At 49.0% G+C, this 13839-nt stretch overlaps 1 protein-coding gene across 4 annotated transcripts in view; it reads left to right on the top strand.

The window, feature by feature from the left end:
- SRCAP (Snf2 related CREBBP activator protein) overlaps nt 1-13839 on the top strand; it is a 1816344-nt gene that overhangs the window by 1102949 nt on the left and 699556 nt on the right. For all 4 annotated transcript variants that reach the window (XM_078652845.1, XM_078652844.1, XM_078652847.1 and 1 more), the window contains one exon: nt 12413-12589. In XM_078652845.1, the coding sequence (XP_078508971.1) occupies nt 12413-12589 (177 nt within the window). The remainder of the gene's footprint in view (nt 1-12412; nt 12590-13839) is intronic.

The raw sequence follows: 13839 nt of genomic DNA on the forward strand, positions 1-13839 counted from the left end.
CCCACTGTGAGTGAGACGTCCCTCATCGCAGACTCACTGCAAAGAATCAGGGAGAAAGCCTTTGCCCCGTCGGCTCCGATACCATCGCCGCAGCCGCAAAAGGACACTCCAGCAAAGCCTTCTGGGAAACTTCTCTTTCTTTTGCCACCTAAGGAGGCACCGAAAGCGTTTTCAACCAAACCGGCTCCGAAACAAGTTTCTTCGCCGGCTGGCCCGCTTCCACGTCGGGTACTCGAATCAGAAGACGATTCAGAGCATTTCATCGACGCTGACACAGGCAAGCTGACCCTCTATAAGAGGAAAATCACTTCGGAGCCAGTGGACTCCTATGTCATCCCACTGAAAAAGAAGAGGGTGCCCCTTGACGCCTCAGGCCTCACGGAGCCAATCCAGCCTCCTCCAAGACGGAGCCCTACTCCCTCCCCAGAACACTCTGCGGGTGAGGGGTATGATGAGGACGAGCAGTACAATTTCCCTATCGATGAACCTGATGCACAACCGGATTCATACGATGACACTGGTGACCAGAACACCCAGGGTGTGGGGCAGGACCCGCAGCTCTTTAATGCACGTGCATCCCCGACTGAGGACTCAGCAGGCTTTCATGCACTACTTGAAAGGGCGGCAGCCAATCATGATGTGGACATGCATGCCGACCCGGTTGAGGAAGACTTCCTTTTCGACACCTTTTCAGTCTCTGAAAGGACAGTAAAGACACTTTCTATGCTAAAAGGAGTCCTCAAACATGCTGGGGACATTTTTAAGGAGCCTACAAGAGCGAGAGTGGTCAACCCTCGCATTGAAAAGAAGTACAGGCCTGCACCTGCGGACCCCGCCTACATCCGGGGACAATTGCCACTGGACTCTCTTGTGGTCGCCAATGCCAGGAAGCGTGCCAACTCCCAGACAACGGGTGAAGCTCCTCCCCCGGATAAGGAGTCCAAAGTGCTAGAGGCAGGGGGCAAAAGAGTAGCTGCACAGGCATCAAACTTTTGGCGCATCGCCAATACACAGGCGCTCTTGGCGCGTTACGATAGGGCACACTACGACACCCTAGAACAGGTTGTACAACACCTGCCTCCACAGTTCCAAGAAGCTACACAACTGCTCATTAACGAAGGGAAGCTAATCTCAAACGCAGCCATCAAGTGTGCGCTTGACGCTGCAGATACAGCTGCTAGGGCTGTCAACACTAGCGTTATGCTGAGACGACAGGCGTGGCTACGCATCTCAGGCTTTAAACCGGATATTCAGACAACAATTCTTAATCAACCGGTCAATCCTGATAGTCTGTTTGGTCCAGATGTTGACACCACCCTAGAGAAAATAAAAAAGGACACGGAAACTGCTAAATCCATGGGGGCCCTGCAGTCTCAACAGTTTCGTGGCAGCAATTTTCGTCGCTCAGGTGCACGTGGGGTCACCAGAGGACAAATGGGTCAACAATCCCAGTTCTCAAAAGGTGGAGCGCAATCCTCGTTCACGAAACAGAACAAGGGAGGTTACAGGAATAACAGCAACAGAGGTCGCGGCAGAGGGAACAACAACCCCCGCTCCTCTACTCCAAGCAAACAGTGACTCTCTGTCACTGCCCCCGACCACCTAACACCTGTCGGGGGGAGACTGCAGCAGTTCCTGCCCGTCTGGAAAAACATCACCACAGACAGGTGGGTGAGACAACTAGTCCAGTATGGTTATTGCCTAGAATTGAAGTCCACTCCACCCAACATCCCGCCAAGGCAAAGGCCTATGTCCGCAGAGCACTTGCTCTTATTGCAGCAGGAGGTAGTGGTGATGCTGCAAAAGGGAGCAATCGAGCAAGTGCCGGTGGGAGAGGAAGGCACAGGGGTATATTCCCTGTACTTCCTTATTCCAAAGAAGGACGGATCTCTCAGACCCATTCTAGATCTACGCCCCCTCAACCTGTACATACTATCGGAACATTTCCACATGCTTACACTGCAACAGATTCTTCCCTTGCTAAACCAAGGAGATTTCTTAGCAACCTTAGATCTCAAGGATGCGTATTTCCACATTCCACTACACCCGTCACACAGGAAATACCTCAGGTTCACTATTCAAGGCAGGCACTACCAGTTCAAGGTCCTACCCTTCGGAGTCACAACAGCCCCGAGGGTGTTCACCAAGTGTCTGGCGACAGTAGCGGCGCACCTCAGGAGGCAGAACATCCATGTCTACCCCTACCTAGACGACTGGCTCGTACAAGCCAAGTCAGAGCAGCAGTGCGCCGCGGACATGTCAACTACAATTCACCTTCTTCACGATCTGGGTTTCTCCCTAAACTACCCAAAATCGCATCTTCAGCCGGCACATGTCCGGCAGTTCCTAGGTGCAACGATCAACACCCTGACGGCCATGGCTCAGCCAAACCAAGTCAGGATAGACAGCATGCAGGCCCTGATCCAAAGGTTCAGGCCACAACACTCGCTTCCAGCGAGAGTGTTCATGCAGTTGATAGGCATGATGGCCTCCTGCATCTTCATAGTCCCTCACGCACGGCTACACATGCGCCCGCTCCAGGAGTGCTTAGCGAATCAGTGGACACAGGCTCGTGGACAATTGACAGACCTAGTGTTGGTTACCAGTCGGGCATACGACTCTCTGCATTGGTGGACTCCACACAACCTTTGCAAGGGCCGACTGTTCCAAGAGCCTGTGCCGCAGATTGTCCTGACAACGGACGCATCTCTCCAGGGATGGGGAGCTCATGTGCTCACTTACACAGTGCAGGGACTATGGTCAACGCAGCAACAGAAGATGCACATCAACTATCTGGAACTGATGGCGATCTTCATGGCGCTCAAGTCCTTCATTGTACATCTGTGCAACAAGGTCGTGCTAGTCCGGACGGACAACATGACCGCGATGTACTACATTCAAAAGCAGGGAGGCACCCACTCGCCACAGCTGTCTCATCTGGCTCAGAGCATGTGGAAGTGGGCCATTCAGAGGAACATTTTCCTCATGGCAGAACACCTCCCAGGAAAGGACAATCAGATGGCGGATCTGCTCAGCAGGTACAGCCATCAAATGCACGAGTGGGAGTTACACCCATCTGTCCTCCACCCGTACTTCCAGCAGTGGGGTCATCCGGAGATAGACCTGTTTGCCACAAAAGAGAACGCAAAATGCCAACACTTTGCCGCCAGGTTCCCTCACCCACAGTCGCAGGGGAATGCGATATGGATGAACTGGTCAGGCAAATTTGCGTACGCTTTTCCGCCAGCCCCTCTAATACCGCTGGTCGCAAGAAAGCTAAGGCAGCACGAGATGACTCTCATCCTAGTTGCTCCAACGTGGGCACGCCAAGCATGGTACACCACGTTCCTCGAACTCTCAGTGGTGCCGCATCAAAGACTGCGTCTCACGCCCAGTCTTTTGATGCAGAACCATGGAGAAATTCAGCATCCAGATCCGCAACAGCTCAACCTGGCGATCTGGCTCCTGAGGTCCTAGAGTTTGGGTACCTTAACCTGCCTCCAGAATGCATGAGCATCATCAAGGAGGCGAGGAAACCAACTACTAGAGCATGCTATGCTGCGAAGTGGAAGCGTTTTGTCATCTACTGTACGGCCAATGACATCAACCCGCTTGATGCATCTATCCCCAACATCATCTGCTATCTGTTGCATCTTTACAAGTGCAATCTGGCGTACACTTCCATTCGGATACATCTATCCGCCATAGCGGCTTATCTTCAGAACAGGCAGCACCTCTCTGTCTTCAGAGTGCCCGCCATTAAAGCCTTCCTTGAAGGTCTGAAAAGAGTCATTCCCCCAAGGACACCGCCAGCTCCAGTGTGGAACCTCAATGTCGTCCTCACCAGACTGATGGGACCACCATTTGAGCCACTGCACTCGTGTGAACTCCAGTTCCTTACGTGGAAAGTAGCTTTCCTTATAGCTATTACGTCTCTGAGGCGTGTCAGTGAGCTGCAGGCGCTCACAATCCAAGAGCAATTCATTCAAATTCATCCAAATAGGGTAGTGCTACGCACTAACCCCAAATTCCTTCCGAAGGTGGTGTCACAGTTTCATATAAACCAAACTATTGACTTACCAGCATTCTTTCAAAACCCGCAAACGGTGGCGGAAAGAATGCTCCATACCTTAGATGTACGGAGGGCGTTGATGTACTACATAGACAGAACACAACCCTTTAGAAAGACAAAACAACTCTTTGTTGCCTTCGCACCACAACACAAAGGCAACCCAATTTCCAAAGCAGGGATAGCCAGGTGGATTGTTAAGTGCATCCAGATATGTTATCAAAAAGCCAAACGCACTTTAACAATACCCCCCAGAGCGCACTCCACACGCAAACTGGGGGCATCCATGGCTTTCCTAGGGAACATTCCTTTAGAGGATATTTGCAGAGCAGCCACGTGGGTCACACCACATACCTTCACAAAACACTACTGTGTTGATGTGCATTCCAAGCAGCAAGCAGCTGTAGGACAGGCTGTTCTCAAGACACTTTTTCAGGTTTCTGCAGCTGGCACGGGCAACCGCCGCTGATGGAGGGACTGCTATGTATTCTATGCTAAGATATGAATTTAGCAGCCCACATGCCTCGAACTGAATATGCTACTTACCAGTATGCATCTGTTCTTGGCATGTAGGGCTGCTAACATTCATATCGCCCACCCTCCTCCCCGGTGCCTGTCGCAGCTGCAGATATACTATTGTATTTATTCATTAGCATGGACATCCTTTACACTTTTCACTCCATCTTCTGCCACAATGGCGAAAAACAATCTGGGGATGGAGCCGATGCCCATGCGCACTGTAGTCCAGGGGAGGAGCCACCTATCTCAGGATACTTCGAAGACTCTTCCAGGACAACAATGTGCAATCATCCGAGCCCAACACTAGGCGGCGATCTAATGCTAAGATATGAATGTTAGCAGCCCTACATGCCAAGAACAGATGCATACTGGTAAGTAGCATATTCAATCTGTAAGAAACAGTAGTTAGTATTAGATTCCTTACCGCCCCACCCGTCCTCCCCGTTCTGCGAACTGATACCTAGGGTTAAGGTCATCCCTTTCAGGGCCCTAGTTTCAAATGGCACCAGTGTCAGTTCTCACATGGCTCTGCGTGTTCTGGCGCGGAAAAGCTGTGTGCAAAGAACTGACGTCAGCGCGCGGAGGCGGCGTCTATATACTCCAGCGACGTCATCACGGCGCACGACGCCGACGACGCGGAGCCGCAGGGGACGCCTGCAGACGACGCCTACCGACGCGCAGGTGTACTGCTACGCAAAAGTTTCCGGATCCAGACTGACGCCTGGGGATATTCTAAGGTAAGGAATCTAATACTAACTACTGTTTCTTACAGATATATCGTTACCGAAGGTAAGTAACTTGTTCTTTAGATCCTTCCAACCTGCCTACAGAGTCTTAAAAACAGACCTTTCCCCTACTGTGGTTTTTGCCCTGTCCAAATTTCTAACTTCTATGTGGTTCATTCGAAGCCGATGGGTAAAAAGACTTACATAAAAAACTTGCCGTTTTTAGACAGAATGAATTCATGGCACTCGTTTTATTATTATTCTTATTATGCGATCACTATTGTTGTTTAATACCTTTTTAAACTTTGTATAAATGAATGTTTCTTTTATGATCTGTGATCGAAATAAAGATTTCTTGAATGAATGAATGGGCTTCTACAATAAATTGCTGGTAAGTTACCTTTCATGTTACTTTTCTAACTCAGTGCTGGATACCTAGATTCAGCACTGGGACATTTCATGTAAACCGGTAAGTAAACATGTTTTGGTTATTTGTGCGATTTTTAAAGAATATTTTTAGGTTTCAAAACTCCACACTTAGAAACTTTTGGAGAAAAAGTGTCAATGTTATCCTAAAAGTAACGTAACAAGTAACTTACATGCAATTTACTGAAAGAGCCTATTCATTTCAATTTACTGTATTTGCTAAGTGTTGCATACTACTGCTCCCCTGTAAATCAAACAAAGTACAAATTCTATTGCATTTTCAAACTGTTCTATATCCAGTAACTTATTACTGAAAACTGTTTAATGCTTACCTGTACCAGGCTTGCTTGGTTCTAAAAATAAACAGTATCTTTTTATACAAACACAATTGGCCTAGGTTCAGTTCTTGAGTGTGTGAATTCATTTGCTGACTAGTGTGTACATCAAATGCTTAACACTGTCCTCTGATACTGCCTTACTGCTTGACCAAGCTACTAGTATTCGAGAGTAAGGTTCTGTGAGAAAGTGCCATCTTTCTTGCCTTGGTATGCCCCCGCTTTTTTTGAACTGCTGCTGTGCTTTAACTGAGTGTGCCCTGGGTTCCTGCCAACCAGGTACCCAGGGCCTGTGTTCCTTCCCTAAAACTGTGTTGAAACTAAAACCAAATTGGCTTCTCTGGCCACCTATCAGCCCCTAGTAAATGGTACCCTAGGTACCCAGGGCATGGTGAGCAGAGGAGACCCCTGAAGACTGCAGCACTTATTGTGCCACCCCCAGGGCCTCTGTACCCTGACACCCACACACTGCCTTTGCAGGCTGTGTGTCTGAGTACAGATCTAAACAAAGAGGCGACATGGCACACATCCCTGTGTGCCATGCCCACAGAACCCACTGCCCTGGCATACTTCAGTCACCCCTCTAGCTGGGTGCCCTATGCCAGAGGTGTGGGCACAAGTGCTTGAGCCCTGTGCCCCTACAGTACCCAGGGCCATTCCTGGGCACTGTAAGTGCAGTGATGCCACTGAGAGTATATGGTGCTGGGAGGTTGTCATTATGAACTCCACAGCACCATAATGGCTACACTGAAGACTGACAAGTTTGGTACCAAACTTCAAAGCACATTAAACCCGCACTTATGCCAGTGTTGGATTTAATGTAAAATGCACCAGAGGGCATCTTAGAGATGCCCCCTGAAAACCTAACCTACAATCCACGTCTGGGGTGAGAGGCTGCAGAGGCTGCCAAACAGCAGACATGTTGCTGGACCCCTGGGTGGAGAGCCCCCCTCTCTCCTGGGCCTGCAACAATGCACATCCTGGGTGAGGTGCTAGGTCTCCTTTCCCCGGATGGGCAGGGTGAAGCTTCAAAGGCATGCCGCCTCTGTGAGCTTCTCCAGACCATTTGCTGTGCCCAGCAACTGGCCCCCACCAGTTCTGACCCCCACTCTGGCGGGAAAACTGGTAGGAAAAACTACGTCAGGAAGGGGGGGTGGCAGCCTATGCCAACCCCCTCCCTCAGATAGGGGAGACGAGGTGAAGCACGACCCCGGGCTCTGGACATCTTGAAGATGGGGAGCCCTGCCCAATCACAGCTAGGCTCCTGCCACCCTCCCACAGGAGAGGAGCAGGCTAGTTGGTGTACCCACCCCAGGACAGGGACCAATTGGTATCTGCCCTTGCCCTACCTGTAACGCCCCTAAATTCGGTATCTAGGGGCTCCCTGAACCTTCCTTCCTCAGATCCAGATTCCGAAACAAGAAAGAACAACATGAAACCAAAAGACCTGCCGTGCAGCTGCTAAAAAGAGGAAGACGACCACTGATTTGGCTCCAGCCATACCGTCCTGTCGACCCTCGAACCTGCTAAACCCTGCCGTCTCCAGCAGTCAGCGACCTCAAATACCCCGGAGGACCTGACTGCCTTGTGACTCTGACTACCTGGGTCTCCCACGAGCAGTGGTACTGCTCAAAGCAAGTAACAAGCCCTGCCGTCAGTCCGGAACCGCGAACCCTGCACACTCTGCACCCACCAGGCCTGGCCTGTGCCGGAGTGAATCAAGACCCCGAGGACGTCCCCCGGCCGATTCTGACCTGGAATCCAGTGCCCAAGGACCCTCCTTGACGACCCAGACGACGCCTGCAACCTCAGGACAAAGGACCCCTCCGACCGCAACCAGCAGGGGGTAAGATTTCCCAACCTCAAAGACACTCCTGCACCCGACGGCCCCCTGTGCCCATCTCCTGGGTGCCTACCTATCCTCCAAGATCCCAACTTACCCCTCGAAGTGTTGGTTGCTTCAGAAGATCCACAGTCCCCGAGCCTGCAGCCTTTGTTCCCTTTTCAAGATCCTCATTGAATAACATTGAGCGCCCAACGGCTCAAAAGCACTCTGCACCCCGCCGCCCGAGTGCCCCTGGGAGTGCAACCTTTGTCCTATCCTACTTCCCCATTTGCCCTGAGCAAGTGACCAGGAGCCCAGCTCCCACAGCCGCGAGGCCTGCTAGCCAGCAGCCACCAACCGAAGTCCCCCAGCCTCTCATTGGATAACATTGGGCCTAACTACCTCTGCACGTGGCCGCCCCTGTGCTGCTGAGGGTGTACCAACTGTACTTACCTGACCCTGGGGGACCCCTGAGTCTATGCCCAGAACCGCAACTTCACCAGTTGAGTACTCACCCGGAAACCGGTAACTCACTTACCTGCCATTGAATAACATTGACTGGTTTGACTTGAAAAATCTTCTAAGTGTCTACTTTTGAAAACATAACATATTCATATAAAATCATCCGAATTCCGAAATACTCACCTGTGATCAGGAGAGGAGCCAGTACTGTACCCTGTAGCCCAGGACTGAACCGCAAAAGTAATCCCTAGCGGGTTTACTAGTAACTTGTATTTTCTCCTTAGGAATCCATTGTCTGCTTTTCTATGAAATTTCTTCTGTCTTCTTTTGAAAACTAGAAATATTCTTTAAAAATCATACGAAATACTGAAACGTAATTACTTACTTGTTTTAAGTTGAGACCCCAGTGCTGGCCCCAGGAGCCCAGTGCTGAATTACAAAAGTAACGAGATCGTACTTTACCTGCAACCTGAATTTTCTCCCATTGGATAACATTGCCAGGTTTCTGTTGAAAAGTTTCTAAGTGTGAACTTTTAAAATAGCTTTTTATTCCTGAAAAATCACTACATTACCTAAAACGTTTTTGCTAAACTGTTTTCAGCTTAGACCCCAGGACTGAACCTAGGAGCCAGTCCTGGAATTACCAAAGTAATCTACAAAGTAATCAACCGTGTTTATATAAGGAAATCCATGGAGCTCAATGCTAAATTGTGTGTAGAATTGTGTTGCCTACTGCAACCCCTGTACCTATTGTATTTACAAAGTTAATTGCCTTTCTGCAAAGTACTCCTCTGAGACCTCTCATATGGAGAACAGTACATTTTGATACCTATTGGTTCTAGAATTGAAACAACTATATCTCTTGATATAAAAACAGTTGGCCTGGAGTTTAGTCTTTGAGTGTGTGAAACCTTTTGCTGACTGAGTGTGTGCAACAAATGCTTTACACTGTCCTCTGGTACTGCCTTACTGCTCGACCAAGCTACCACTTTAGAGAGTAAGGTCACACCTGGCTTTAACCTCTGTTATACCTCTGGAGTTTGTGGACTCTATAAACACTGGCCCTTATTCTGGTCCAGTGTATATAGAGCCACTTTCTCACAGGTTCTATATAACTTTAACCTCTGCCTCCCTCGGGGACACTTGGACTCTACACACACTATACCTCATTTTGGTGTATTATATATAGAACCAGCTTCTTACAGTTGCTGAGGCCTTGAAGTTGAGTTATGGACGCAGGAAAGATTGGCCTGTGGCAGGAACAACAGGCATCTGATAGTCCAGTGGCGACTGGCCTATGGCCAGACCAGAGATAATTTCTTGGGACACTGACCCTGCAACCAGGACCCCCTCTCCATCTTTCTTGACTCAGTAATCCTTGCAGGAAGACTCATTCAACACCGTTGCATCCAGGCGCGCAACACCCATTGGGCTCACCGGGCTTCAGCCCCCCCCCCGTCGCCTCCTGTGCCCGGGCTAAGATGACACGCACTGAAATCATTAACTAACGCTGCGCATCGGAGCCGAGAATGTGATTTTTATTATGCATTCTGAGAGGCCCAGCAGCCCGAGCAGACAGCCAGCCTCTGAACAGTTTCCTCGAGTGAACCCCCCTGCCCTGACCTCTTGTTTTCCTTTAGAGTGGCGCAGAGGTGAAATCCTTGCCTGAATGCAGGGATTCACCTAAGCACTTGATGGGTTATAAGCATGGGGTGTGAAGTGCACAGCAGGGAGGAAGGCATGGCCAGTGCAGGTGACGCTTTTCTTTTGTATGGGAATTTCTGCTGGCGTCATAGCCCAGGGTGTGCTGTCTGTGCACTTGTAAGGATGTGTATTCCATACAAGTGCACAGACAGCAAACCCTGGGCTAAGACACCAGCAGAAATTAATTTTCAAAGGAAAAGCATCACCTGCACTGCCATCCCTTTCACCCTGCTGTCTGTGCACTTGGATGGAATTCACATCCACCGCACTGCTCACCAGATAAATGGTGAACAGGGCCATGGATCTTTCTATTTTCGCATCCAAGGGCAGCAGCGAAGAAGCAGAGGGGACCCAGGCAAGGAGAATCCAGGAGACCTATCTACTCTGAGACCTTCGAGGGGCTGGATGCCAGGACGCAGTGCTGCTGATCAGCCTGACTCCACAGTATAGTATCAGAGGAGCAGTCAGAAGTTTTTTATGTAAGTTCCAGTAACTTTAATGCATTTTTCAGCACATCATTACCTTTTGGGGGTGCTAGTGGGTAACTTTAGAGTTCAGAGTGGGTGTGGGTTTTAGGGAGCCAGTGAGTAATTTTATGGTTCATGGTCGGTTACAAATTGGGGTGCCAGGGTTTAATTTTAGGGTTCTGAGCGGGTATGGGTTTTGGGGTTCCAGGGGGCAATTTTAGGGTTTAGGGTGGGTATGGGTTTTGGGGTGCCAGGGGTCATTTTAGGGTTCAGCGTGGGTATGTGTTTTGGTGTGCCCGGGGTAATTTTAGGGTTCAGGGAAGGTGTGGGTTTTGGGGTGTCAGCGGGCACATTTAGGGTTCAGGGTGGGTATGGGTTATGGGGTGCCGGGGGAATTTATGGTTCAGCATGGGTATGGGTTTTTGGGTGCCAGAGGGTAATTTTAGGGTGTGGGGTGGGTATGGGTTTTGGGGTGCCAGGGGTCATTTTAGGGTTCAGGGTGGGTATGGGTTTTGGGGTGCCAGGGGTAATTTAAGGGTTCAGGGTGGGTATGGGCTTTGGGGCTCCAGGGGTGTGATTTTAGGGTTCAGGGTGGTAATGGGTTTTGGGGTGCCAGGGGGTAGTTTTAGGGTGTGGGGTGAGTATGGGTTTTGGGGTGCCAGGGGGGGATAATTTTAGGGATCAGGATGGGTATGGGTTTTGGGGTGCCGGGGGTAATTTTAGAGTTCAGGGCGGGTATGGGTTTTAAGGTGTGATGGGGCATTAACCGATCCTGATTATCTGCCATTTTAGCTCCGCCCCATTTATTAACATTAGCCACGCCCCTTCTTTTGCCATGTTAGCCCCCCCCCGAAATGAAGACCTAGTTGCGCCCCTGGTTGCATCCATAGCATCGTTAGACAATCTTCAGCACGCTTACTCCCTTGCATCAGGATTACTCCATAGGAGTCCATTGCAATGCAGATAAAAAGCCTAGAACTGATGGACTGCTTCCCCTGCAAGGGTAAATGTTCTTGAGAACCTTGCTGGTCCCCCTGACTATCTCTATGCAGAAGTTGGTCACCCCAAGTACTCCGAACAACCCGCATTGACACTTAACTACATTTTCCTTGAAAAAGTTTATAGTTATCCTATTTGTTGACTTTCCCAGGGCTTGTTCGTGGTTAAGAGAATTTGCACTGGTTTATTATTGCTTTTTAAAAGTCTATATCTCCTGAACTTTTTTTCATTCTAATATCTAAATTCTTATAAAAATACAACCTATTGTAAATTGGGGTCAGATTTCATGAGTGTCTTGTTAATTTCTAATCTCAGTTTGGTGTCGTTTAAAATAGTTACTTGCTGCTCAGTACCACAGCTACCCAGGGTGAGCTGAGTGTTTTATAGACGAAAGCTACTGGCCCTAAATGGGTTGGTGAGTGTATTACTCTGTGAGATTACACAACCACACCATATAATACATCCCACTTCCTCACAGTACATATTGGGTGTTGGTTTGTGCTGATTTGTGGTTGTGCAGCAGGTGATTCCTCATTATTTTATTTATTTGTGTTGATGCTTGGTTTAATTTGACGGTTGGTGATGTTCTGTTTTGATCCTTTAAATTCTGTAGTCCTGCTGTTGGGGTTGGTAACTATTGCATTATAGTGTTTGTGTTGAATTGTTGGTTCTGCTGAATGGCATTGGTAAATGTTACATGATGTCTTAGTGATTTGATTCCCTGCTTTTTGTATTGTAATACTGGAGTGTTCATAGTTGAGTTGGTGGTGGTTACTGTTGATTTCATGTTTTTTTAATGTTTTATCTTGCACAGGCTGGCATCATTTTAGTGATTGTCGCTTTATAATAATTGGTACTATGTTTGCCTCCTTTTTTCGTAGCCGGTGAAGTTATCAGCATTGCACAGCTGGCGTCACTCGCGAATCGTCCGGTTCAGAACATGCCGGGCACCAAACCCATCACCTTCCAGCTCCACGGCAATAGGTTAACTCTGTCTGGGCCACATCTGCGCCAGGTTACAATGGGACAGCCAGTGGGACAGCCACGCCAACTTCAAGGTATTTGTCAGGATTCCAGAGAGCTGTCTAACTATGTGGTGAATTTGTGTAAAAATGTTTACTATTTATAATATATTTTCCAGAGTTATGTTCTCTTTGGTGACACGGGTTACGAGAGTTAGTTGTGAAAGAAAAGTGAGGTAGGTATTGTCAGAAAGTGCTCTCTTTTTGCATGGTTGCCCCCACTTTTAGCTAAACTGCTGATGTACTTTGACTGAGTGTGCCCTGGGCTCCTGCTAAAAATGTACCCAGGGCCTATGTTCTTTTATTAAAAGTGTATTGTAAACAAAACATAGTTGGCAATCTCTGGCCACAGGTTGGCCCCTTGTGAATGGTACCACAGGTACCAAGGGCTCTGTGACCAGGGAGGTCTTTAAGGGATGCAGCACTTATTGAGCCACCCTTAGAGACCCTGTAGCTTTACACTCACAAGCTGCCTTTGCAGGCTTTGTGTTTTGGTTCAGAACAGCGAAGAGTCGACATGGCACACTTGCCTGTGTGCCATGCCTACAACCCACTTGCCTCATAGATCTGCCACCCCTCTAGATGGGTGTACTATACCATTGGTGAGGGTGCAGGTGAATGAGCCCTGTACCCTTAGTGTCTAAGCCAATTCTTAGACATTGTAAGTGCAGTAACGTCATTAAGAGTATATGGTGCTGGGAGTTTGTCATTACAAACTCTACAGTACCATAATGGCTTTACTGAAAACTGGGAAGGTACTTCTCAGCACATTAAACCCACACTGATGCCAGTGTGGGATTTAATGAAAAATGCACAGAGAGGGCATCCTGGAGATGCCCCACCCCCGGAAAAATGACTGAACACTAGTGTCCAGGCTGAGTGGCTGCTGACAAGCTGCCACCACCAGACATGTTTCTGGATGCTTGGGTCGAGTACCTGCTGCTCTCTGGGGAGGGGGGCTGAAACAATTAACATCCTGGGACGAGGTGCCTAGCCTCCTCCTTCTGGATGGGCACGGTCCAGGAAAGGGAAGTTTTGCAGCGTGAATCCTTTTCTGGATTCACATGCTGTGCATTATTCAGCCATCTAGTGGTTGGGTCCAGAATGGTCTGTTTTTTTTGTTGTTGTTCTTTTGTTTTGGTCACTGGCGACCACCATTTGGTGCCGGGGACTTGCCCACTGTGACATCAGACGGTATCCTGGAGGTCGACGTGCGTGGTAGCCATCTTCAGATTCTTTTTTCTGCAGTTGGGTCTGGAAGCAAGACGAGAAGCGCCAAGGAAAAG

This window comes from Lissotriton helveticus, chromosome 7 (genome assembly GCF_964261635.1).
Source record: "Lissotriton helveticus chromosome 7, aLisHel1.1, whole genome shotgun sequence".
NCBI classification, from domain to species: domain Eukaryota; kingdom Metazoa; phylum Chordata; class Amphibia; order Caudata; family Salamandridae; genus Lissotriton; species Lissotriton helveticus.